This window comes from Aulonocara stuartgranti (assembly GCF_965226115.1).
Source record: "Aulonocara stuartgranti genome assembly, chromosome: 15".
NCBI lineage: Eukaryota > Metazoa > Chordata > Actinopteri > Cichliformes > Cichlidae > Aulonocara > Aulonocara stuartgranti.
Window position 1 is genome coordinate 21,425,339 of NC_138951.1, and position 26,947 is coordinate 21,452,285.

At 40.7% G+C, this 26,947-nt stretch overlaps 2 protein-coding genes and 2 long non-coding RNA genes across 6 annotated transcripts in view; 3 read left to right on the forward strand and 1 right to left on the reverse strand.

The window, feature by feature from the left end:
- The window catches only part of LOC309688906, a 58,759-nt gene that overhangs the window by 28,073 nt on the left and 3,739 nt on the right, over positions 1 to 26,947 (forward strand). The window lies entirely within an intron of this gene.
- LOC309688902 (inositol polyphosphate-4-phosphatase type I A-like) lies at positions 868 to 6,116 on the reverse strand. 2 transcript variants are annotated; one of them, XR_014271192.1, is made up of 4 exons: positions 5,774 to 6,020; positions 3,418 to 5,401; positions 2,607 to 3,066; positions 868 to 1,529 (listed from the first exon to the last, which is right to left on the reverse strand). XR_014271192.1 is itself a non-coding variant. In XM_082504979.1 (4 exons), exons 1-3 carry the CDS (start codon positions 5,779 to 5,781, stop codon positions 2,764 to 2,766), a joined length of 246 nt encoding a protein of 81 aa, XP_082361105.1. In that variant the 5' UTR covers positions 5,782 to 6,116; the 3' UTR covers positions 868 to 1,529; positions 2,607 to 2,763. The 2 variants fall into 2 exon arrangements, 1 of the variants encoding a protein (XP_082361105.1); XM_082504979.1 differs by lacking the exon at positions 3,418 to 5,401 and having other exon boundaries at positions 2,607 to 2,817; positions 2,883 to 3,066; positions 5,774 to 6,116.
- On the forward strand, positions 7,133 to 9,417 carry LOC309688901 (inositol polyphosphate-4-phosphatase type I A-like). 2 transcript variants are annotated; one of them, XR_014271191.1, is made up of 3 exons: positions 7,133 to 7,465; positions 7,817 to 8,276; positions 9,339 to 9,417. XR_014271191.1 is itself a non-coding variant. In XM_082504978.1 (3 exons), the coding sequence occupies exons 1-2, from the start codon at positions 7,788 to 7,790 to the stop codon at positions 8,117 to 8,119; spliced, it is 267 nt and encodes an 88-aa protein (XP_082361104.1). In that variant the 5' UTR covers positions 7,667 to 7,787; the 3' UTR covers positions 8,120 to 8,276; positions 9,339 to 9,417. The 2 variants fall into 2 exon arrangements, 1 of the variants encoding a protein (XP_082361104.1); XM_082504978.1 differs by lacking the exon at positions 7,133 to 7,465 and having other exon boundaries at positions 7,667 to 8,000; positions 8,066 to 8,276.
- LOC309688908 lies at positions 11,403 to 16,920 on the forward strand. Its single transcript, XR_014271199.1, has 4 exons — positions 11,403 to 14,218; positions 14,938 to 15,037; positions 16,131 to 16,175; positions 16,725 to 16,920. It is a non-coding gene; the product is annotated as an uncharacterized lncRNA (long non-coding RNA).

Consider the following 26,947-nt stretch of genomic DNA (forward strand, 5'->3'; position numbering starts at 1 on the left):
GACCGGCCTTTAAGGTGTCACAGATAAATACAACAAAATAAAACTAGTACCGATACCGGAAAAAAAGAAGATTTATTCATAACACACGTGAAAGACCCAGGAAAACAGAGTTAACGATAAAAACGATAACAAAATAACGATCAAAAACGATAAAAACTCTGAAAACCATACATTTCACACCCGAGCCTCATCTCTCGACCAAACGACGGTCCGTGGCCCGGCGGTTGGGGACCGCTGCATTAAAACACCTTAACCACAGTTAGGTTTCAGCCCTCGCTGACTCAGAACAAAGTAAGACAATCAGAGTTCGATTGGTTTTTACTTGTGCAGGGGAAGCCTGGTCGGATTCTCAGAGTTGCAAGCTCTACACCCAAACTCAGACAACTCCAACTCCAGCCTCCACTCGCAGCCTTTTATTGAATGAAAACAGTTACACAACCGCCCATTGTAAACCCCATATGTTGTGTGGTAAAAGCTAAGGCACTGTGTGTGTGTGTGTGTGTGTGTGTGTGTGTGTGTGTGTGTGTGTGTGTGTATGTGTGTCTGTATACGTGACTTCCTGCTTACAAACGTTTTAACCGCATCTCTAGTCATAAAAGGGTCATCTCCCCTCAACCTCGTATATGGCTTAACCTCTCTAACAGTCCACCATTTACATGGTGAGCCCATAAAGGGCAGGAAGTGAACACTCCTTACCAAATAAGGAAACCAGAATCTTACATAGATTGTGCCTGCAGTTGAAAACTATAGCTAGTAACATCCCCAACATCCTACATGTGGGGGAGGAACAGAAAATATCTGAACATACAGTTCAAGACAAGGTCCAAGCACAATAATGACAACTTTTAACAAAATCACTCCAACACACACTCCCCTAGCCTGGCACATTGGTTTTCTCCAGGAGCTCATAAGCAGGTGATTGAGCTGCTTTTACTCTTTACAAAGTGAGTACTGTTAACACTTCTCTTTTTACATATACAACTAATTTAGGTTACAGACAAATGATTAAATGTGAACAGCTCTAACACAGGTTCTTTTCCTGACACAGGTAGGATGGCCAGTCCCCCTGTCTCTTCACCTTTAACGAGTCACTTAATTAACAACCCAAAAAGCCTAATAAAGAATCACAATCAACCAGTGTGTGTTTTTCTTCATTACGGTTTTTAAATACAAATCAGTCAGTCAATTAATAAAAATACAAGTAAGGGTAATGGAACCCCTGGTCTCCATTACACACATAAATACCATAAAGACACTAAGTCGTAGAGCTCTGAACTCCTTGCTTCTATGATATTTACACTTCTTCTTGGCCTTCTCCTTCACTCTGAGTCACTCCAGGATAAACGCATCAGCTCAGACATACAATAATTAAAATATGTGTAGGTGACCGTTTGGCAGAAGACGATGTCGAGGCGGTACTGCAGTGACACGTCCGTGGCTATCGTCGGGGCGGTGTCCTGCATCAGAAGGAAGTCAATAGACTTCTTGGCTTTGTTGCTCATCATGGCGCTGTAGTCTGTGGGCGTGGCCTGCAAAAAGTGTAAATAAACCATCAGAGACCAAACACAAATATGCCTTCCAACCACTAGTTTAGACAACATCTTGCAAAGAGTGTGTATTTCAGAGTGCAGTTGTTTTTAAATTTGACAGAAACAGAAATAAAGACGGAAGAGAAGGACAACAGGGAAAGCAGAAGCACCGACACACTGAAATCTTTTAGGGTCAAGCTCCAGAACTAGCCACAAATCCTGCTGGAAAGAACCTAAAAATACTTAAAAATACTTGCAGAGATCGAATGGAGCCGTTAACTCAAAAGCCTGGTGTCAGGCATGTTCTTTAATAAATAAGAAACGAGCTGATATGTTACAGACCCCAGTCTTTACGTAAAGAAAAAGCTGACATTTAGAGCGGTCTCGCAGCAGATTTTAAAACAGTGACACTGATTTGTGGGGTTTTTGGGCACAAATTTGAACCTTTTTGTTTTATCCATGTCCTTGAACACAGCTCGTGACTTGGGCGCTTTCATATGTACCGATTCATTTAGGTTTGTGCACTGAGGCCAGATTTAGGTATTAAAAACGAGTCAGTCATAACACTTCTTACATTAGTTAAAAAGCTGAGCTTACACTAAACCAACATTTAAATTTCCCCTTGTGGGACTAATAAAGGTATATCATATCATATCATATCATATCATATCATATCATATCATATCATATCATATCATTACTAAAGTATTGCTGCAACATTGTAAAGACAAAGATGACACACAGACCAGACATAAAACACTGAACACTTTTTAAAGACGAGTCATTTAAGAGTATTTTCTCATAGAATAAAGTCGGCTGATATGGTGAAGGAAAAATCTGCTCACGAATCCTCCAACTTCTTAAAAGTAAGGAGTGACCTGAGCTGGAAATCAACATGAGAGGGATGACTCAAGAAGAAGAAGAAGCAACAAGAAAAGAAAAACAGAGTTCAGAGTGTAGTTAAGATATCAAGCTGTATCCACAATGTGTGCCAAGAAACTAAGCTTGTCTGTTGTCATGCTAAAGAAATAAAAAATCTGGAATCAGAAAACAGCCAATAACTGCTGATCAACTCACCCACTCCTCTTCGTGCCAGTCCACGTGCAGTGACGACTGGCTGTTGTGACCGCTGTACTTTGCTCTCAGCGTATCCTGGTCATTGCGGAGCACTACTTGTTCAGACTCAGCGGAAGGAGAAGCTTTGGTTGCGATGTACTCGTACTGCGTTCAGGGCCTAAATAGCTGAAGCTAGCAGCTTGCAGCCGCACACTGCCACCAGCTGACGGGTCTGAAAGGAAGAGGGTATGAATGAAATATGAAGCGTCCCCACGTAACGTCAAACACTTTTAGTACCTTGTCAACCAGACTGGCGAGCGTCCACTCCAGTCCGCTGGCCGATTGGTCTTTGGCAGCTTGAGACAGCCTCTCTGCGTAATAGCTGACCTGAGTCTTCAGCGTGTTGACGTAGGCGATGATCTCTTTGGCTCGGACAGTGTCCTGGGGTATGTGGATGATGACTGAGCTGGAGAGGGCACTACTGCAGGGAACAAAGACACACCGACACATCTGTATCCGAGCTGGGACTGAGGACACTCACCAGCCACTTTATTAGGTACATGTGTTCAAAAGCTTGTGGCAGCAATTTAGTGCATTTAGTCAAATAAAGACAATAGAGTGGCCTGCAGGTGTATATTTTTGTAATGTTTCTGTCTTATGCCTGAAATATGCTTCAGCAGGAAATATACGCTGTAACTGGAAACAACAGCGTGATGGACCGGTTTAGTGTTAAGAGGTGTTACATCTGAAGTTAGAACGTAAATTTCCTGCAGAAATCTAAATCAAGCTTCAGAGGTACTGTTCCAAAAATATAGGGAGGGACGTTACCCACCAGATGTAAAAACAAACACTGTCTGCATGCACATGCCTGCTCTCAATGAGCCTAATCGTGGCTTAGAAAAAACAACGAGGAGCCGACTTCGATAAATGCGATACCACTCGCTTCACAAATTCAGACCATCTGTGTACAGTGGCGTGTCTAGAAAATTTTTGTTGGGGGGGCCAGGTAGGGGCACAGATTTGGAGAAGGGTGGCAGATTTAATTGGCAGATAATGTTTTAAAAAAAAATTCTACCAACCCTTAACCATAATTCAATAATCCTATAAACCTAATAACCAAATGCACTTTTAACTCTTATTAGAATGAGATTTTAACCACTACGGTGCAAAGTTTTTAGATACTGCGTTGATAAAGTACAAGAGATACAATCAGTGCTTTGTCAGTGTTTACTCAGCAGTCAAGGACAACAATATTTGCATAGTATTTTTACTGACATATAGTGCACATATGTTTTGGGCAAAAACATTTTTGAAAATTAAAATACGAACATTTGTAACAAACAATTGACAAATTAGCCAATGCCAATGCAAAACTTTATCTGCCTGTTAAAAAAAGAAGATAATCTTCTCACAAACTGGTGTTTGATTTTGAAACAGGAAAAAAGTGGGGAAACAACTGAAAAGACTAACATTTGAATGAAACCTGAAAGCAAGTAAATACTTTCTATGCTGCCTTATCGTAAACTTTGGTAATATTGATAAAGAACAACACTGGCTGATGATAAAATACAGTCAGCTGGCATGGTGACACTGCCAGTATTAACCTGCAGGGCTGGACTGGGACAAAAAAATTGGGCATTTTTACTACAGACCGACCCACCAGGTAGTAAAGCCATAAAGACTTTGACTGAAAACAAACCCTGTTGTGACAGTGATGTACAGTCTTGTTGGTATATGTATGATTTCTATACATTTTACGTCAGATAAAAACTTTGGTTGTAAGATTTAGATAATTATTTAATAAAAACTAGGTATTTTAAATGAGAATAAGAAAGAAAAGTATTTCTTTGTGCCCACCTTTCCCTGTTAATGCCCTACCTGGCCCCCTGGCAAAACTTTGCTAGACCCGCCCCTGCACAGTTACCAGCTGTCTGCTACATAAAAAAGGATCCTGGTGTTATTTGTCTCTCAGAAACAGTTCATAACTTCCCTTCAACTCATTCATGTCACCTAAAAGGTAAACCTGTTTCTCCATCACCTGTTCAGCTCTGATGGTTCAGTAAGGACATCTCCTGGTTTCATCTTCATGTTTCCCTCTCACCACATATCTAAACAGACATCATGACCAGCAGCTTTACAGCTGTGGCTCCAGCAAACATCAGCTGATACTAGAAATTAATATTAAATACATTCTAACAACAGCCGATCAAGCTTAAACGTGCTGCTGTTGTTTAGCGCAACATCTGCTGGTTTCCTCTTTCTGGCGCAAAGTGGGCGATAAACAAGAGAGAAAAGCCGATCAGCTGATCATTGATCAGTTTCATGATTGAAGTAGCAACAGGAGAGGGAGGGGGAGAGAATGAGAGAAGAGGCAGCTGTGCAGCATAAAGACAGAATAAATCCAGCTTTGTGTCTTTTTTCCATTCTAGCTAAAGTCCGGGACAAACTGCGTCTCTTCTCAGCTCAATACGAAACGTGTAATATTTTCTCTGAATGAGGGACCATTCCATTTTTTTAAGGAGCCGTTGGCAACTCTACTAACCTTATGAATAAAATAAAGTTCACTATCAGTAACATCATAGCACCCACCCAGCTGTATAAAAACTCCGTCAAACTGGCTAGAACGCAGTATGAGTTATTGCAACTGACAGTAAAAAGTCAGCAACATGAAAATAAACTCCACCTAAACTTGGTTTATATCTGACCCAGATAGACTGCAGGTCATAACTTCTGAAGTTCAGTTCACCTGACACTCGGACTGGTGGCTGCTTCGGGTCTCTCCTCCTGCCTCCCCTTCCCTCATCCACCTGTTGCCTCTGTGGAAGCCCCGTCATAGCCACCACCAAACAACGGAGTTATTTCTACACATCGACCTGCATCTGGCCAATCCACCACCTCTCATTGTTCATGCCATTACAAAAAAAATAAAAAATAAGTCACTGGGGATATGCCCGGTATGCCCGATGGCCAGTCCAGCTATGTTAACCTGCAACCAAATCTGCAGCTCCATACAGCAATGTTACGACTTAGATTATATCTTATAACTCATAACTCTTATGTTAGCTGCCCTCAGTAGCATACTGTCTGAAATATTCCACAGCTGCAATAATTCTTTAAGTGTTATTTTTTTCCTTGGTATTCTAATTTCACCGAAGTTTACTAAACTCAACAAACTTGATATTACTTACCGGGACATTTATTCTGTCCTCATTTTCTTTCACCGAAAAATTGTTTCCTGCAGTGCCATCTTTCGCGCTTGGCTCTCCTACCTTTGCTAACGTGATGCGCATAGCGCAGAAGCGATGCTGCATTCACTTACACTCGGATATCTGAGCGTCACCGTGAAAACATAATCGGACATTTGATATTTGATTGAATTTTATTGTTTTGCCTTTGGGGTGGCACCTGGGGTGGCCAGTCTGGTTTGGGGGGTGGCCTGTGCCCCCCCAGGCCACCCCGCTGGACACGCCATTGTTACCGGGGCACGATCACCGGGGACCCGTTTTTCCAGCACACACGCCCGATACCACGTGACAACAAATATGTCATTTCCTGTTGACTAAAAAAAAAAAAAAGCACCCTCTCACGGTCCTAGGGACCAAAAAATTGTCCCGCCTGATCAGCGGGCGAAGCCGCTGCTGCACGCCGGAAATGAGGCTTCATTTCCCGCAGGTCTATCTAAGCAGCCCGCTGTTTTCCAGCCCGGGGTCAAATGTGGAGCAAGGGCGCCACCCGGTGGACAAATAAAAAAATTACAACTGAATTACAAATGAACGCTAAACATCAACGATCCCTTTGACCGTAATTAATTTGCAGTGAAAAATAGCGTTTATAATGGGTTTCAATGGGGCACAAATCGACCACTAAGCACAATAGTGTAAGTTTGTCTGTAGCTTAGCCACTGAAGCTAATTGAAGGAAGTCAGACTTGAATTTTGAAATAAAATCATATCAAACTTTTTTTTTGGAGAATTTGGCTATAGTCCATTCAACACTGTGCAAATGGCATGTAATCAAAATTTGAAAATAGCCACAAATCGACCCAAGACCCTCCAGGGGTTTTAAGTACACGCAATATTTTCACTCTCACATTTTACTCTGTACTGGAAGACTTGTTCATTTTCAAGATTCATTCATCCATCCATTTTCTTCCACTTTATCCGGAGCCGGGTCGCGGGGGCAGCAGCCCAAGCAGAGAAGCCCAGACCTCTCTCCCCAGCCACCTCCTCCAGCTTATCCGGGGGAACACCAAGGCGTTCCCAGGCCAGCCGAGAGATATAATCTCTCCAGCGTGTCCTGGGTCTGCCCGGAAAACCTCGCCCAGGAGGTATCCAGGGGGCATCCTTGTCAGTTGCCCGAACCACCTCATCTGGCTCCTTTCGATGTGGAGGAGCAGCAGCTCTTCAAGATTCTCTCAAATAATTTTTCACCATATAAACTAAGGTTTTTTTATTTAGGCGTCATAGTTCTGAAGAGAGATATGTGTTTTTTAATAGGTGGACATTTCTGCCAGCAGGTTGGGGATTAAAAAGGTCGATCATGCTTGGCTAATTTGAGCAACTGTGCCAACTTTACAAAACTATACGTTTTTATACCACAACTCCCCGTTCAGCCTTAAATGCCAGAAGAAGAAGACTAGTCTCCCTAAATCTGACTCTGTTTATTACCGGAATCTGGAAAATACTGTAAGAAAGCTACATAAAGTATCAGCATTGAGTAACAATTTAAATTCACGTCCTCAGCAACAGCATTTAACAGTATTTCCATGTACTTCTTACCTTTGCAATTAACTGCAGGTTAAACGGCCCGGTGACTTGCAGCCACGATTAGGCTCATTGAGAGCAGGCATGTGCATGCAGACAGTGTTTGTTTTTACATCTGGTGGGTAACGTCCCTCCCTATATTTTTGGAACAGTACCTCTGAAGCTTGATTTAGATTTCTGCAGGAAATTTACGTTCTAACTTCAGATGTAACACCTCTTAACACTAAACCGGTCCATCACGCTGTTGTTTCCAGTTACAGCGTATATTTCCTGCTGAAGCATATTTCAGGCATAAGACAGAAACATTACAAAAATATACACCTGCAGGCCACTCTATTGTCTTTATTTGACTAAATGCACTAAATTGCTGCCACAAGCTTTTGAACACATGTACCTAATAAAGTGGCTGGTGAGTGTCCTCAGTCCCAGCTCGGATACAGATGTGTCGGTGTGTCTTTGTTCCCTGCAGTAGTGCCCTCTCCAGCTCAGTCATCATCCACATACCCCAGGACACTGTCCGAGCCAAAGAGATCATCGCCTACGTCAACACGCTGAAGACTCAGGTCAGCTATTACGCAGAGAGGCTGTCTCAAGCTGCCAAAGACCAATCGGCCAGCGGACTGGAGTGGACGCTCGCCAGTCTGGTTGACAAGGTACTAAAAGTGTTTGACGTTACGTGGGGACGCTTCATATTTCATTCATACCCTCTTCCTTTCAGACCCGTCAGCTGGTGGCAGTGTGCGGCTGCAAGCTGCTAGCTTCAGCTATTTAGGCCCTGAACGCAGTACGAGTACATCGCAACCAAAGCTTCTCCTTCCGCTGAGTCTGAACAAGTAGTGCTCCGCAATGACCAGGATACGCTGAGAGCAAAGTACAGCGGTCACAACAGCCAGTCGTCACTGCACGTGGACTGGCACGAAGAGGAGTGGGTGAGTTGATCAGCAGTTATTGGCTGTTTTCTGATTCCAGATTTTTTATTTCTTTAGCATGACAACAGACAAGCTTAGTTTCTTGGCACACATTGTGGATACAGCTTGATATCTTAACTACACTCTGAACTCTGTTTTTCTTTTCTTGTTGCTTCTTCTTCTTCTTGAGTCATCCCTCTCATGTTGATTTCCAGCTCAGGTCACTCCTTACTTTTAAGAAGTTGGAGGATTCGTGAGCAGATTTTTCCTTCACCATATCAGCCGACTTTATTCTATGAGAAAATACTCTTAAATGACTCGTCTTTAAAAAGTGTTCAGTGTTTTATGTCTGGTCTGTGTGTCATCTTTGTCTTTACAATGTTGCAGCAATACTTTAGTAATGATATGATATGATATGATATGATATGATATGATATGATATACCTTTATTAGTCCCACAAGGGGAAATTTAAATGTTGGTTTAGTGTAAGCTCAGCTTTTTAACTAATGTAAGAAGTGTTATGACTGACTCGTTTTTAATACCTAAATCTGGCCTCAGTGCACAAACCTAAATGAATCGGTACATATGAAAGCGCCCAAGTCACGAGCTGTGTTCAAGGACATGGATAAAACAAAAAGGTTCAAATTTGTGCCCAAAAACCCCACAAATCAGTGTCACTGTTTTAAAATCTGCTGCGAGACCGCTCTAAATGTCAGCTTTTTCTTTACGTAAAGACTGAGGTCTGTAACATATCAGCTCGTTTCTTATTTATTAAAGAACATGCCTGACACCAGGCTTTTGAGTTAACGGCTCCATTCGATCTCTGCAAGTATTTTTAAGTATTTTTAGGTTCTTTCCAGCAGGATTTGTGGCTAGTTCTGGAGCTTGACCCTAAAAGATTTCAGTGTGTCGGTGCTTCTGCTTTCCCTGTTGTCCTTCTCTTCCGTCTTTATTTCTGTTTCTGTCAAATTTAAAAACAACTGCACTCTGAAATACACACTCTTTGCAAGATGTTGTCTAAACTAGTGGTTGGAAGGCATATTTGTGTTTGGTCTCTGATGGTTTATTTACACTTTTTGCAGGCCACGCCCACAGACTACAGCGCCATGATGAGCAACAAAGCCAAGAAGTCTATTGACTTCCTTCTGATGCAGGACACCGTCCCGACGATAGCCACGGACGTGTCACTGCAGTACCGCCTCGACATCGTCTTCTGCCAAACGGTCACCTACACATATTTTAATTATTGTATGTCTGAGCTGATGCGTTTATCCTGGAGTGACTCAGAGTGAAGGAGAAGGCCAAGAAGAAGTGTAAATATCATAGAAGCAAGGAGTTCAGAGCTCTACGACTTAGTGTCTTTATGGTATTTATGTGTGTAATGGAGACCAGGGGTTCCATTACCCTTACTTGTATTTTTATTAATTGACTGACTGATTTGTATTTAAAAACCGTAATGAAGAAAAACACACACTGGTTGATTGTGATTCTTTATTAGGCTTTTTGGGTTGTTAATTAAGTGACTCGTTAAAGGTGAAGAGACAGGGGGACTGGCCATCCTACCTGTGTCAGGAAAAGAACCCGTGTTAGAGCTGTTCACATTTAATCATTTGTCTGTAACCTAAATTAGTTGTATATGTAAAAAGAGAAGTGTTAACAGTACTCACTTTGTAAAGAGTAAAAGCAGCTCAATCACCTGCTTATGAGCTCCTGGAGAAAACCAATGTGCCAGGCTAGGGGAGTGTGTGTTGGAGTGATTTTGTTAAAAGTTGTCATTATTGTGCTTGGACCTTGTCTTGAACTGTATGTTCAGATATTTTCTGTTCCTCCCCCACATGTAGGATGTTGGGGATGTTACTAGCTATAGTTTTCAACTGCAGGCACAATCTATGTAAGATTCTGGTTTCCTTATTTGGTAAGGAGTGTTCACTTCCTGCCCTTTATGGGCTCACCATGTAAATGGTGGACTGTTAGAGAGGTTAAGCCATATACGAGGTTGAGGGGAGATGACCCTTTTATGACTAGAGATGCGGTTAAAACGTTTGTAAGCAGGAAGTCACGTATACAGACACACACACACACATACACACACACACACACACACACACACACACACACACACACACACACACACACACACAGTGCCTTAGCTTTTACCACACAACATATGGGGTTTACAATGGGCGGTTGTGTAACTGTTTTCATTCAATAAAAGGCTGCGAGTGGAGGCTGGAGTTGGAGTTGTCTGAGTTTGGGTGTAGAGCTTGCAACTCTGAGAATCCGACCAGGCTTCCCCTGCACAAGTAAAAACCAATCGAACTCTGATTGTCTTACTTTGTTCTGAGTCAGCGAGGGCTGAAACCTAACTGTGGTTAAGGTGTGTGAAATGTATGGTTTTCAGAGTTTTTATCGTTTTTTATCGTTATTTTGTTATCGTTTTTATCGTTAACTCTGTTTTCCTGGGTCTTTCACGTGTGTTATGAATAAATCTTCTTTTTTTCCGGTATCGGTACTAGTTTTATTTTGTTGTATTTATCTGTGACACCTTAAAGGCCGGTCCGTGAAAATATTGTCGGGCATAAACCGGTCCGTGGCGCAAAAAAGGTTGGGGACCGCTGTTTTAATGTATATAGAAGAGACTGAAGTTTATATGTTATGGAGTTATTTATAGGACTTGTTACAAATCTTCATATGTCTATGATGTGTTATATCGTGTTGGTTATATTGTAGTGGTTTTCTTATGGGGAGGGTTTTGTTTCCCTTTGGTTTGCTGACCCCCAGACTTGGTCTATTCCAGATGCTCACCTGAATCAGGTAGAGTATAACAGGAAGCCATTTGCTTTTCAGAAGGGTTGGATTCTTTGCTGTATCACCATGTGTTCTCATTAATAAAGTACATTTTACTCCAGTCTCGTGCTATTTTAGTGGAAGTGACCCATGACCGTCGGCCAAAACTGACAATATGACTATTAAAAGTCTGAGTAATACTGTAATTTTCTGCTGCTCATTCCTGTGCAATATCCCATCTGACCTCCCGTCATATTTCTTTTCAAGATTTTCTTATTTAATCACTAGTGTACATATATTTATAGATACATATATATATATTTAGTCATCTTTTCTCTTTTACCACGTCTTTCAAATATTTTGCTCTTTACTATTTTTCTATTTTTTATTTTATTTTATTATATTTTATTATATTTTCTTCTACTGTACCATGCTGCTGAGTGACTGCTGCTCGTCAAACACATTTCATTGCAATGTTGACCCTGTGCTAACTTGCATATGACAAATAAAACTGAAAACTGATAAAACTGAAAACAGTAAAGGCAAAGGGAACACATCAAGTAAGGATTTCACACTCCCACTCACAACGGCACTTTCAAAGCATAAAGCCAAATGCTTCAAAATTTCATTTTGAAGCATTTTAAAAATGAATGTGTTTGAGTTTCATTGCTCCAAAGCAATGTTTTCATATAAGCAAGATAACAACCAGTTTGCAACCATGTAAGTACAGTCCTCTATTGTGAACAGACGTGTTGGCAATCTGTCTGCGTTTATAAATTAGACAACAGTTATTTGCAGATCTTCATCAATCTGCCTGAGAGTGATTGCAGTCGGTCAGGTTGCCTCCAAGGAGGCAGTTTATTATTTTCCTTTCCTAGTTGGACAGATGGCTGTTGTTTTGTTTTTACTGTAGTGTGCTGGGCCATTAATGGCTCAGGGGCTGCAGCGTATCCGCGCCAACACCTAAGGCCAACGTGGAGTCACCGGTCAGACTAACATAAAGAAAAAATCTGTTAAATTACACATTTGTATTCATTAAGTCACAGACAATGAAAACAAGCAGAAATCAAGATGTAATATTTTTATAATTTTATTGATGTTAAATTAAAGTTCCAGCTTAGTTATGTTATCAGTGCAAGTCACTTCAATCTGTATAGCACCAAAGGAAACAATGGTGTTTTCAAGGTGCTTCACACTGTAAGGTAACAACTTACAGTATTAAAAAGAAAACCCCAAAAGAACAAACCCCTCTGAGCAAGCACGAGGCGACAGTGGGAAGGAAAAACTCCCTTTTAAGAGGAAGAAACCTTCGACAGAACCAGGCTCAGGGCGGGGTGGCCATCTGCCGCGACCATTCCTGGGGATTTCAAAAATGACTTGATCTGATCTAAATGTAAAACTAGCTCATTTAAAGTGTCCAGTGAGTTTTAGAAAATATTTTGCTGTTGATATCACGACGTCACTATAAAGTGGAAACTTTGTTTCTTCCCTTACACCTCCCAAAAAATGCACGCACCGATGAGAAGCACTTAGATATGCAACTTGGTTCTGGGAATATCTTTCTTTTGAAAGTTTTAACAATATCTTCATCAAGATCTTGGAAGTTTAATTGCAAGATTGTCACCATAACCGCTGCATGCTTCCATCTTTTACAGAGGGATTTGTAAACCCTCTCGCTGAGTTTCTTGAACTTCTCTGGTGGGATTTTGTCGTATCTGGCCCTGATTTCAGTCCAGATTTTCATGGTAAGCCGGTTGGAGATAGCTTCAGCACTTTCAATGCTGAAGACTGTGCCTGATTTTTTTGAAACCTGGGAAATCAGTCCTTCCACAAAGATTTCCACTGAAAGTCTGCATCTTTCTTTCTTTTCATATGATTCCAGTCTATCAGTAACTGTTACTGCCAACAGGTGTTCTTGGAATACTGAAGTAGTTATGATATTAAATATTGGTTGTTCCATTAAATTCATTGAATCCTCCTCCCCACTCCTCCCCATTTCCAATGATATTAGTGACAATTTATGTAATTTGTCACAAATATCAGTGAAAATCGCATTAGCAATGCAGTCAAAATAATTCTGCACTTTTCGGTCTAAATGCAAATCCATCCCCTTGAATTTGTCCAAGAGTAGATCCAACAAACGTTTTTGGTGAGAATGAGGGCACTTTAAAAGTTTACCAAGCTTTGAAAGCACAGCCTGAATTAATGTCTCTAACCATCTTTCAAAGTCTAAGGTTTTTTCAGGTGGCTCACAGTCTACAGAAGATCTGTGATGCTGTATCTTTTTATATGACTCCGTTTGACTTACGTTTGTTAACGGTGGGATGCTGGCTTCATGTTCAACACAGGATTTCTGCTGCTGGGGATCTGGAATTGGATTGTTTTCTGCTTTTGCAGCACTGTGTTGGTCAGCATTTTGACAGCTTTCTTCTGTGTTAGCTGTTTCTTGGCTGTTAGCATCTATATTCTGTGCTGTATCAAACTCCTGCTCAGCAGAATCGTCCAAAAATTTCACACGTGACAAAACCGTTTTGCCAGTAGTGGTGTGGACAGAACAGTTTTCATGTACAGGGGAGTTCTGGGAAGACCTCAGTGGTGATACTGCTACTGACTGTTCACACAGGTCCATTACGTCCTCTACAAAACCTACAAGCCGCTTAGCGGTGAAGCAATCCGGATAGCCTGAGATAAGCTCTCCCCACTGCTTGATCGAAAAACTACTGAACAAGTTATTCAAGAGGGATACCAAAGCATGTACTGTAGAATTATCCCCATTGGTCTGAACTGTTTCATCATTTGTCATTGTGTTACAGTTCGAGCTTGCCATTTCACTTTTTTGTTTTTTATGTCTAAAATGTTGTTTTGTGTTAAACTCCGTGTTTGAACGTTTAAAGCGCTGCTGTCCCGCTGTGTGAATGCGTTTCAACTGAACAGCCAGGTCTATATATAAGGTCGGTTTAAGGTTTCTTTGTAACGTCACCTGACGTTTCTTTGTAACGTCACCAGTCAAAGGACTGGCCCGCCCCGTCATAACGAAAGGGGCGGGACAAATCTGTTGCTTAGCAACTGAAAAAAAGGCACACCGCGCTGAATGCTACATCCGGCCTGCGACGGTACACCGCCTCCGCACCACCGTTTAAACATGAAGTGTGGATGTTAGAAGATCCCAAATATGGTGAGCTACTGGGAAATTACTCACGTTTTTGTTCTTGAGAGTGAGCGATAATAAGCGACATTTTATTGAGAAATTACAGTAGTCTGTCTACAAAAACTACAAAAATGACCTAAATAAGACAGAAGTACACATTCATTTTTATCGTTTTGTCAACAACAGGGCGCATGAGGTTTGTTCAGTATTTGTTGTGTCTACAAGGCTCAGGCGCCCCCATGAAGTGTCTTATTTGTATAGTTGAAAGCATTATAAAGGAACGCAAAACTAAATTACATATAATTATAATTCTTGGCACTTTCTGGTGTGTGTGAGTTAGTGTTTCTCTTTTATGATTTGTGGGTCCAGCATCAAATTCAGAATCCTTCCCATCACACATGAGGTCTTGAATAATCATCTTATTTTAAAGACCTCGTAGTTTGATAGTTTGCTCTCAGACTGTGGGCTTCCTTGTGGTTTTTAGGATATTTAGAAGTAGAAGGGGATCATCCTTCTGTGGAACCAGCTCCCAGTTTGAATGCAGGAGACGGACACTATCTCTACTTTTAAGATTAAGTTTCAAAGTTACCTTTTTGCCAACGCATATAGCTAGGGCTGAATCAGGTGACCATGAATCCTCCCTTAGTTACCCTGGGACTACCCTGCTGGGGGATTCCCACCATGTGTTTATACACCTCTCTGCATTCAATAATTAGTTCTTGTTCATCTCTGGCTCTCGTCCACAGTGTGTCTTTTGTCCCCTTTTTCGTCTCCTCATCCCCAAAGGGTCGCAGCGGGCTGCCCCTCCCTGACCGTGGTTCTGCCAGAGGGTGCTTCCTGTTAAAAGTGAGTTGTTCCTTCCCACTGTATTGAGGTTTTTTCTTTTTAATTGTAGACTTTCTACCTTACAATCTATACCACCTCGAGGAGACTGTTGTTGTGATTCAGCTCTGCATAAATACAATTAAATCGAATTAAGTGGGTTCAGCTGTTTTGTGAAATAAATGTGAGTGACATGGTAAGTAATAGCCTGCATGTAACTCATGGTAAGAAGAGCAATATCGCCCCCTCCTGGTTCAACCTTTTTTTCTTTGCAGTAATCTTTCCAATAATAATACATATGCACTAACCTCATGCTTGCTGTTAACAATAGCCTAAAGACACAAAATCAAGTTTAGTTTTTTCCTTAAGTTTATGTTTTTTTTTATATGGTTGGCATTTATTTTGTTTCTTTTTAATAATTATATTGATTCTATTGATTGTTTGCCAAGCACTGAGGTCTCTGCTTAGACTGTGCTACTGGGATCACTGATTTAAAAATGAGGCAAAAGCACCAAAGTTGTGCTCAAAAATAGTACAGTGAGCTACAAGCTGTTGCTGTAGTAATTCTAACACACTTATTGTTTTTAAATACATACATGTTTAGTTCTTTTAAACCTAATTATATATATTTTTTGCAAAAGTGTCACCTAAACACCCAAATATACGTAATTCAAAACTTACTTTAATTATTACCCATTTGGCTGATAACATGGACCCAGTCTGATGGATAGTTACTGAACAGATAGTCTTTTCTTTAAAGGCTGCATTCAGAGCAAATCATTGTAAAAACAAGACAAGTCAATAAAAAACAAGTAATAACTATAATACTAAACTACAATAGAGAGAAAATCCAGTAAATATAATTATATTATGTAAAAAATATACAAATATTTACCTCTAATTTAAAAAGACATTACAAGGGTACTAGTTTCATTTTAATCTAAACATAATCTAAATTGACACTAAATCAGTTTAAATATTACAGCTGAAGGTGATTTTAATAAATGTACTGCTGCTTGACTTTGTTTTACTACTGCAGTATAATTTATCATGTACAAAAGCTCCAAATGTTGTTTCTCTGACTTAATGTTCTGATGACGTTTGTGTTACTTTGCAGGAAATAGTCAGGACCCAGATGAACCTGTGCTGGAATTCAGTGTGGGTGAGTAATATGAGCATTTATGAAGGCTGTCCATGACCTGTAATTAAATTTAGCGTCATTAGTGCCACTCATTGCAAGTGACAGTGCACATGCTTTCAGCATGGAGTCTGCTCTTATGGTAGCAAAATAAATTCAGAAAATCTCCATCAAAAAGCAGCTCAGCAGCAGAAATATATATGGTCAGCTGGTTGTGAGTTAATGAGCATGTGAAATCAGTGTGAACATTTTGAAACAACAACTCTCCAACCTCGTAATTGTAAGACTGCCTGTGCAGCCACAGGAGCCTTCAGAGAGTCTTCCTGCTTGTCTCTTGGGTTGATTTGCTCGTGTTTTCTCACCCAGTCAATGACTGTAAAAGGGCTGGACTAATTGGAGGCAGGTGTAATTGATTGCACTGATATGCTAGTCTACTTATAGCCCACATTACAAACACTGCTGTGTTATTTTGTCTCTCAGTGCAGGTATGTAATGTGACAAAACCTCTAATGATCTGATATGTTTGGGATGTGAATTATATAGTGAATTGTCTTATTTTGTCGCTCTGTGCAGGCTTTCTACTTACAGGGTGGTGGGTCTCAGAGGACAATTGCTACCCCTGTTGAAGTGAACAACGTGTGGAGTGCAACTGGCTTTGTGGCATAGCTGGCTCTGGCCTTGGACTGTGTGTTTTTACTTTGTACCTAAATGGGACACTGGACTTTTAACTACTATTCATTGTGTTTATAAATAAAATTTTAGAATTTTATTGACTGTCATCTTTTTGCCCACGGTGGAGACGGTTGGTCAGACCTAGAATCTGTGTGTGTCATCAGCAGGGTTTTGCATAAAAGAGTGTGAGCAGGTCAAAAGGTCAATTCATTTATTGTAGTTTTATGGCAGCACCCTCTAGTGGCCTTGAAGCAAACAGTCTCCTAACTAAGCCATGGCATCTCTGGTCTCTCCTACTTTTGTGTGCTCTGCTGGAGGAGCAGCATTGGATCTAGTGATACTGAGTAAGCTGATTAGGACAGGCCTGGAGAAATGTGGTTTGCATGAAGTATCAGGAAAAAAACAACCTTGTATTGTAAAATAATAATACACGAATAATAAATACTTTTCATGACATTCAGATTTCTGGACTCACGAGTTCATAGAACATTAATGTTACGAAACATTGAGAAGTCTTAAAACTACATTGTATACTTATTATTTATTTACTTTAATCAGATTTGACTGGTATTTTTAAACATTACGTTTTTGTTCCTTCAACTATTGTATTTAAGCTTATGACTCACTCACAGTATGTTTATATAACTGCCTAAAAAACGGTGAGGATGTGGCCGCAGTGGCTGAGAAGCAAGAACTTTGCTTTTTCTTTTTTTTTTTCTTTTTTTTTTTTTAATTGGGAAGCATAAATGAACATACCAGAAAACCCTGCACGAAGGAGCCATATTTGTTTTTTGTGTGTGCATAAGATGAAGCTTTAGTATTATTATTACACATATGATAAGGATGTTAGCATGCAACACACAAACTCAAGTGGTGTTGCCAAGATAGTTGCTGACTGGCAAGAAACTTCTAGAAGAAATCTGGTGACCGTCCAAAGCACAAATGAACATGTTTAATACTCGTGCAAGACCCTGTGGGAAGGTGCCAGATTGCTGTATTTTGTGTGAATCAGGAAAAGTGCACGGTGATGACTAAAGCTTATAAAACATCTCTCTCCTTATGTGTGCATATATGAGAAAGAAAATTCTGCCAAAGCAACTTTAGCTTCTTGCAAGCATCAGTACACAAAGGATGCTAACACAAAGCTAGCCAAGAACCAAGAGTGATTTTAAAGTTGAACGTATGCCGACCCCAGCAGCCAAAGGGAGCTCCGGGGAGAGCTTCTTGGGGTCCAGTGATGTGTCCTGAAGAGACGACATGAGCTCTCCCTCCTGTAGGCCCACCCCAGCAGTAGGTGCTGTCTGTCTCATTCCGAGTTAACTGCTACTCCTCTACATCTAAACGAGCCAGTTGAGGAGGTTCAGGCATCTGACAAGGGTGCCTCTTGAACGCCTCCTGGGTGAGATGTTCCAGGCATGTCCCACCAGGACAGACAGGACACACCCAGGACATGTTGGGGAGATCACAGCACTCAGCAGAGAATGCCTCAGTGTCCCCCAAATAATGGAGGAGCTGGCTCGGGAGAGTAAGGTCTGGGTCTTCTCTGCTTATGCTACTGCCACCGAAACTGGACACCAGATAAGCTCAGAAAAATGAACAACCTGTTTAAATAAAGGTTAATTTAAAAAAAATGTTTGTCATTAGCTAGTCTGTGTACATGTACTTCTTCTCCAGTGTTGAAAATGTTAAACTCACAACCTGCACATTTTCTGGTTGCATCATCAAATAAATACCCCCAAAAGTAGTCTGAGTACTTTTACACTGGTTTTATGCTGCGATATTTTCAAAGTCTTTCACTGAACACATTCAGTCACACATTGTTCACAATTTATTGGAAGTTTATTGTTTAATGTCCTGTCTAAATAACTTCAGTCACCATTTGTATTCATTAATGAATAACTGACTTCTAATATTAAAAGAAATAGAAACTGTTGTGCTGTTGTTCACGTAGAAGGGCCTGCTGCTGGATGTCCAGACTTTGTGCGTCAGCAGGAGGGTCAGGGTACAGGGTTCGAACCTCCTCATGAGATGTCGTATCTGCTGGATAAAAGCAAGCTACATCACATCTGGGATTGTCCTAGAGCTGCCCTACAGTAACAATCAACTGACTAATATATGAAATACTTGCAGTAGCACAATAATAAACACAAAGCAAAAAAGTGTTTAGTGAAGATAAAAAACCTCATCAAAGTTTTAGTTTGGATAAAGGGAGACAGAGCACCAATCTAAACAAGTCTAAACCATCTGGCACCTCCACACTTGTAAGAACAGCATGACCAAAGTGATTGTAGGAGGAAACAACCTTGACTTCCTTTACATAGCTTAGTACTGAGAATAAAAGAAAAGCATGATTAGAATTATTTGTGCTTCTTCTTCTTTCGGCTGCTCCCTTTAGAGGTCGCTACAGTGGATCATCCGCCTCCATCTCTCTATTTCTAGCATCCTCCTCAGTCACACCAACCCCCTGCATGTCCACCTTCACTACATCCACAAATCCTTTCTGTGGTTGTCTGAAAACATCATCCACGGAGACTCTTGCCTGATCTCATCTGTCAGCCTCTCCATCACCAGTGCAAACAAGAAGGGGCTCAGAGCCTCTCTCTGATGTAATCTCAACCCATCACATACTTCTCTGCCCCTCAGGACTTTCTTATGCAGCACCACAGTTACTCTCTTCGCACCTTATCATAGCCTTCACTCCTACCCTCTCTATGCCTCCCGTCTCCATCCTCTTCAGAGTTGCCTCACTTCCTTCTCTAATTCAATTTTCGTCCAAAGTACTCCTTCTCCCTTCTCAACACACTTTCTTCACATTAGCACATTTCCATCTCTATACTTGGTTACTCTCTTCCAGCACAATTTATGTGCCTTGCCATTCATTAAAAATCATTTTCTCCTTAGTGTCCAGCCTCACATACAACTCACTACAAGCCTTTTCCTGTGCCAGTGACACCTCTCTCTTTGCTGTGCACCTAGCCTTTTAGTACTCCTTCCTTCAGCTCCCTGACTATCCCACTCTTTCTTTGCCAGTCTCTTCCTTGAATACATTCCTGAATCTGTTATTATTTGTGCAATGAAAATTAAATCAAGAAAGATTTTGCTTTTACAGTCTCACTGCAGGTTGATACATTATAAGCACGCCTGTGGTTCACATAAGCATTAAAAGCTTGTATTACTCCCTGATGTTTTGCCTGTTAGCATGTGCAGCAGCTGGAGAAGGACTCCTAGCTGAAGACAGGACAGCTTCTCGATGTGCAGATTGGTCGTCTTCTACGAAGAAGCAAAGGAGAAAAACCCCAAATTAAACAGAACAACTACTTCTAATAACAAACAGACGTCTCTCTAAAACCGTGGCAGCAGTTCACCATGTCAAATGCTTTCTTGTCGTGCACAGTGACTATAACAATCAGCCCCACTGGCTGCACTGTCCTGCAGTGACATAAGTTAATTCAGCATTGCTATAAAACAATGAGGCTATTACGTTTGACCTGTACTTGCAGAATACATTCCAAAGCTTTTGTTTCCTAAAGCATTCGTCCTTCTTTGTGAGCAGTTTGTGACAAAAGAAAAGCCCAGAAACAGGCACCAGTTCAAAGGCATTTCTCAGATGATTTGCTGTAAACTTGAATACAAGCACAGATGAATAAATGTCTTGTAAAACATTGTACTGAATACATTCTTCACTACGAATATCAAATTAAGATCACACGTTAACAGCCCAGAGTTAGTATCGTGTCTTTGCCTCACCACATCTGGGGGTTAACTGGGTTAAATTCAACATAGCAGCGTCTCTAAATGACTGATTCTAAGCCTGGCACAAAAGATAGAAATCCCTGTTGTTCTGGCATCTTATGCCTGCACACATTACCCTGCTGTTCAGTGGTGCCTGACTGCAATACCTGTTTACCAGATTGTAGTGGGTCTCGTGTGAATCTGTGCAACCCATCTGAACCTCCAGTTGTCACCGCTCTTTCCTCAGACACCAACGTAAGGCTGACAGCACTCTGAACACTTCCTGTTGATCATCTGAAGCACGACAGGGGACTGAAGGCAGGGCAGGGATCAGGAAAATAAAGGTTTATAATTTGCACAAATCTTACCCTGCTGGCTGGGAATTTCATTGGGTGGTGGGTGGTTTGGTGCTGACACTGAGCAATTCTGTGAATGCATTTTTATTTATTTATAGAGTTGTCATACAGGGCAAAATGTGAAAAAATTTGCTGTCCTTGCAATGAGTTACTCAGAGTTCTAGACGAGCGCTGGCTAAAAACAGAGGAGGGCCTAGATGGCGCAAGATTTGCCAGCTTTTTCTGCAAGGTTGGGATGGGCGGAGAGGGCTGCCTCTGCAGGACGACAACTAGATTCTTTCTTTGTCATTCTTTGACAACGACACAGCGAGCTGAAGCGCTCCTGTCTTTTCAGGCTTACTGTACCTCATAATTCGACCGTGAGTCTCTCTCCACCCTGGTGGCCTGAGGTACCTTCTTAGTCTCTTTTTCCTGCCTCACCACCTTTTCCTCCTTCTGCTGACGTGTTTCAGCTTCATGGATCCTGCCTTGGTTTTTCAGCTTATGCTGCAGAGTAGATAAAACTATCTCTCAAAGTCCACTCCATTGTGATACATATATATTTAACATTACTGTTTCTCATTTTCTAAAGCTTAAAACAACACTAATTTGCTTTAAGACCAAGAGTGCAGCAGGTCAACTATCACAGTAAATATAAGGACTTTTTGTTAATAGGTTGTTGCATTTGCTTTGTAATGCTGACTTCACACAAACTGGACGGCAACACGTTTTTCAACTCGAGCAATCTAAACATCACCACAGTTAAATCAAACCAGTCGTCGTCTGAATTTTGTTATGTTTAAAAACTATAGTGTCACCGTCTGCCTGAGAAATATTCTGCTACAAGTGGGCTTTGGTATTGTTTTTCTCTCCTTTTCTCTCCCTCTATCGCCTGGGCGGAGGCCATTGTGGGCTCCCGCCTTTGGCCTACATACCTGGGAGATGGTGAACACCTGCGTCTCATTAACCGGCCTCTACTTACGGGAAGAAGTTAGACTGCTCTTTGCTGTATTGTTGCTTGACTCATGTTAGTGAAGTCCTGGCTAGGACACTAGTAATCTAGTTCTCTTGGATTTTGAATCTTGTGCTAACACGTCGTTTCCCTGTGTACAGACACCCTGGACCTGCCCTTGTTCCTTACAGAAATTCTGGTACAAGAGAGGAGTGAGAGACTGGTGAGACGCCAAGAGAGACAGAAGGAGAGTGAGTGTGTTCCCCCTGCTTTTCCCTGCAGATTCCCTGGAGACCTGATCCCTGCACCCTTGTCTATAGCACTTTGACACTGTCGCACATTTAACTTGGTCTAACACAGGGCCATATAGGTTTTTCCCCTCTTAATAATAAACAACTTCATTTAGGAATTGCATTTTGTGTTTATTTGTGTCATCTTTGTTTAATATTTAAATGTATTCATCAATTTCAGAGAAAGCTCACATACTCAATACCAACAAGAAGAAAGAAAGAACTACAAATGACTAAAGTTGCAGTGAGGAAGTGAGATCTGACTAATGACAGGAAGTAAAAAGAGTCATCAGTTCAGAGACTGTGACGGTTGAGATCGACAACAAGAAAGACGTGAGGCAGAGAAGCACGATGGATGAATTCAGATGGATTCAAATGTTTTTATCTCTGATGCTGATGATTCTGATTCCAGGTAAGGATACAGGAAACATTTTATTAGCAACAAAACTAAATATTATCAGTATTACTATGGTCAATAAACTTTACAGTAAATAAGAAAGCTGAGCATGTACTGTTGTTTTAGGGAAATATGGGACATGTTTACAGACCCGAGTCTAAAATCTTCGCTCTGATTGTAAAACTGCTGCATTCTAATTTATCTTTCATATTTCTCATCAATCTTCTCAACAGTATCTGAAACTGAAATATCCATTTTTATGAAAGTTGGAGATGACGTCACTCTGCCTTGTCTAAATGTGATAGATGAGCAGAATAACTGTGACAGTACTGAATGGACCTTTGTTTCAAGACACAAAACGACAGTAGAGCTGATCACACTTGGACAGACAAAGTCAAATCAGACAGACTGAGTGTTACAGCGAACTGTTCTCTGGTTATTAAGAAGCTCACATTTGAGGAAGTTGGTCTTTATTCATGCCTACAGTACAAATTAGGAGAAATACAAACTCTAAACGCTCTGGTTCATCTGTCTCAGGTTAATCTTTTTATTATTAGTCATTGGGAAGCACCTACAAAGAAATCCGTCACAATGAGAACCTGTTCAAACCATTTGATTTTGTGACCAAAGGTGCTGGTGTAATGACTTGTAATTGTGACAGCCCTGACACTTTGATATAAGTACTTGCTTTTGATGAATATATTATCTGTGTTGATTAAGGGACTTGCTTTTGAAGCATTGACTACTTATTTTGAGCAACTGACTTTTCTTTTTGATGAGGTGACTCACTTTTGCGAGTTATCCACCATGTTTTGCAGTTTGCACTAATTGTTTTGAGAAGAGCCTTAGTAGTGGTGCAGAGATCAATTTTGTTGTGAGAAATGCACCAAAGCAACTGATAAAAACTGTAAACTGCTCTGTGGTGACATATGGACAGTGTCATCACACCGTGAATTGGCTGATTAAACGTCAAGATATGAACAAAGATGACAAAGAAATACTGACCTCACAGACTGACTGCTCCACTACTGTGACCCTTTGGAAGTCTCACTATATCTATCCATCAAGATATGAGAAAATGAAGTGTGACGTGACTGATGCTAACACAGGAAGTGTGCAGCTGTTTACCTTTAGCTGTCAGACCTCAGATGAGGAAACAGGTGAGCTCACGATCAGCTGTTTAAAACAACTAAAAATAGCTAAAATATTAATTAGATGTATTTCAGGTGTTTGGGCAAAATAGCTTTTGTTGTGTTTATAATTTTGGGGCGATCGTGGCTCAAGAGTTGGCAGTTTGTCTTGTAATCGGAAGGTTGCCGGTTTGAGCCCCGGCTCCGACAGTCTCGGTCGTTGTGTCCTTGGGCAAGACACTTCACCTGTTGCCTACTGGTGGTGGTCAGAGGGCCCGGTGGTGCCAGTGTCCGGCAGCCTCGCCTCTGTCAGCTTGTGGGGATAGGTTAATTGATTAATCCAAAGTGCCCATAGGTGTGAATGTGAGCGCGAATGATGTCTTTGTGTGTTGGCCCTGCGACAGACTGGCGACCTGTCCAGGGTGTACCCCGCCTCTCGCCCTATGACAGCTGGGAGAGGCTCCAGCACCCCCCGCGACCCTAAGAAGGATAAGTGGAAGCGAACGGATGGATGGATGGATGGATGGATGGATGGAAGGGGAGACCTTGGCAGTACAATAATGGTAACATTTAACAATTTCAACCTAACACTCAAAAACACAAAAGAAAAGAAAACTAAGAACTAATGGAAAGAATATAACTGAAACCACAGGTAATAATAAACACAATGCCAATTTATTTGTCTCACAATCTGATACATTTGGTTTTGGGTTTTTTGCTTGTTTTTCACAGGTACATTATGATAAAGATGATGTTTCAATAAAGTATGAAAGCACTGGAGGCTCTGGTGTTTCTGTCAGATACCACTGATCCACAACATCAGCTCAGCAGAAAAAAACTGCTGTTGTATTATCAGTATAATCTTATCTAGTTTAATAGATTTAATCCTATTGTTACGGCTCTGGCCATCTTTTGAATCACAGTGGCTGGATTTTGCTGGCAGCTGCTGATTGGTTCCATCATCAAGTGGCTGTTTTAAAAATCCTCTCCAGCAGTCTCCCCGGCAGTAGCTGACAGCAGCAGCAGGCCCGTCCTTGGCCTCCAAACCATCTATGACAGATCTGGGTGTGTGATTTCAGAGAACTGCCAAGTTTTGTATTTAGTGTGTTGATACTTTGACTTTTAACTAAGCACTGAAGCAGAAAGAGAGAACTGCCTTATTATTTTTCTATCATTTTTTTTTCTTGTTTATTCAATTAGTGAGTTGGGGGTAGCGCTCGGCTTTTGTTTGTTTTAGATTTCTAAATGACCGTTATGGGTTTTGTAGCATGAGTTTATTGACCGTTAAATACCATTAAATCTGTATCAGTTTCTTCCTTCTTATTGCTTACAATAATGTCATCTGGAGATAAAATGTTTTTCTATTCATTTGTTATCTGCCCACAACTAGTTTTGCTCTAAATGAATGCCTGGCTCATTAGGTGTTTGTCTGGTCTCTAGATTTATTTGTCTTTTTTCATTTCCTATTTTATTTTGGTTAGTTTTCTTTCATTTCTTGGTAGCTTTACTAACACCTTTGCCAACTCTGCTGTGATTGCCTTGAGCTGGGTGTATTTGCATTCACCGGTTTCTGCCTCCCAATTTGTGTCTTGTCTTCCCTTTGCCCTTTTTAGTTTACTGCCTTTGCTGTGATAGTTTCCCTAACTAATCTTATCTTCCTTGCATCAAGCTGGATTTTGATTTTGGGTGTCCTGTTTTTACTGTTCTTATTTTGTATTTAGCCAAAAGAAAAAAATCCACTGTGTAACTTGAATAATACCGACAGGCCTGTGACTGAAACACTGGTTATCACAAATAAGGTGTTCGTGATATATTTGTTGAATTTAATTTGCTGAACTCTAGGGTTTTAAACACTAGAGCATATTGATGAGCATATTAATATATTATCTATAACATATTAATGAGCATACATATTTACCAATTTCACAGATTATTGTTAAATGCTACTGCTGATAACCCCTGAACCACAGCCTCTATTCTCACCACTTACCGTTTTCTGTCAGAAACCAAGAGTGTCGCTACGAACCCAAAACATTTGGGGGCCTTACCTTCCCTTAATTTTTTTAGATTTTCACTTGTAACAGCAGATTCTTAAAAAAACAGTAAAATGAGCACACCACATTGTAACGAACACACTTCCTCTCCACCTCATCAGGGGGAAATTACTTAAGATTAACGGTGAGGAACTGTTGGGTTTCACTCCAATAGCATTATCTGCTATATTTCCTGTACCTGCAGTTGTAAAATCAATTCATCTCACTTATGTTGGTTAAGGAGTTGAGTCTGACACATTAACTGTCATGCACCTTCTGATTTAAAATATTTAAAAAAGGGGAGCTGCATTATTCCAAAAAATATCTCACATTCGACTTCTTTATTCATTATTTTCTTTTCAATGTCAAACACATCAATGTCACAAATCAACTGTGAGAATGACAAAAATATGAACCTGCCAAGTCTTCATATAAATTTCCTTTAGAAAAAATGTTTCAGAAAAGCTGATTTACTCCAGCTGTGTAACATTATCATCAACATAAATGAGAGACGACTAAAAATTGCTAAATTTGTGGTGAAACATGACAAATGACAGGAAGTACAAACCGTCCTGAAGGGTCATCAGTTCAGAGACTGTGACAGTTGAGACTGAGAACAAGAACGAAGTGAGACAGAGAAGCAGAATGGATGAATTCAGATGGATTCAAATGTTTTTATGTCTGATGCTGATGATTCAGATTGTAGGTAAGGATAGAGGAAACATTTTTATAGCAGTGAAATAATAATCGTATCAATATTATTACAATCACTTATCAATAACATGAATAAGACAGCTGAGCATGATCTGCTGTTTCAGGGAAGCATGTTTATAAAGTTGTTTCTAAATTGATTTTCACTCTTATTGTAAAAAGTGCTGTATTCTAATGTTTTTTTATTGGTTTTCTTCAATGAAGATTGTTGATGACGTCATTCAGCCTCGTCTAAATGTGATGACCAGAATAACTGTGATGGTACTAAATGTTTTTTTATTTCAAGAAACTAACAGCACAGCTGATCAACCTTCGACAGATCGGTGAAAAGGCCACAACTAAACCAGACAGATTGATTATTGAGGTGAAATGTTCTCTCTCTGTTATAAAGTATTACCCTATTTACTCAGCAGGATACAACACAGTGAAGTGTGAGGTGACTGATACAGACACAGGAAGAGTGCAGCCATTTACCTTCAGCCCTCAGGTGAGGAAACAGGTGAGCTCACGATCAACTGTTTAAGATGACCTCAAATATTAGTTT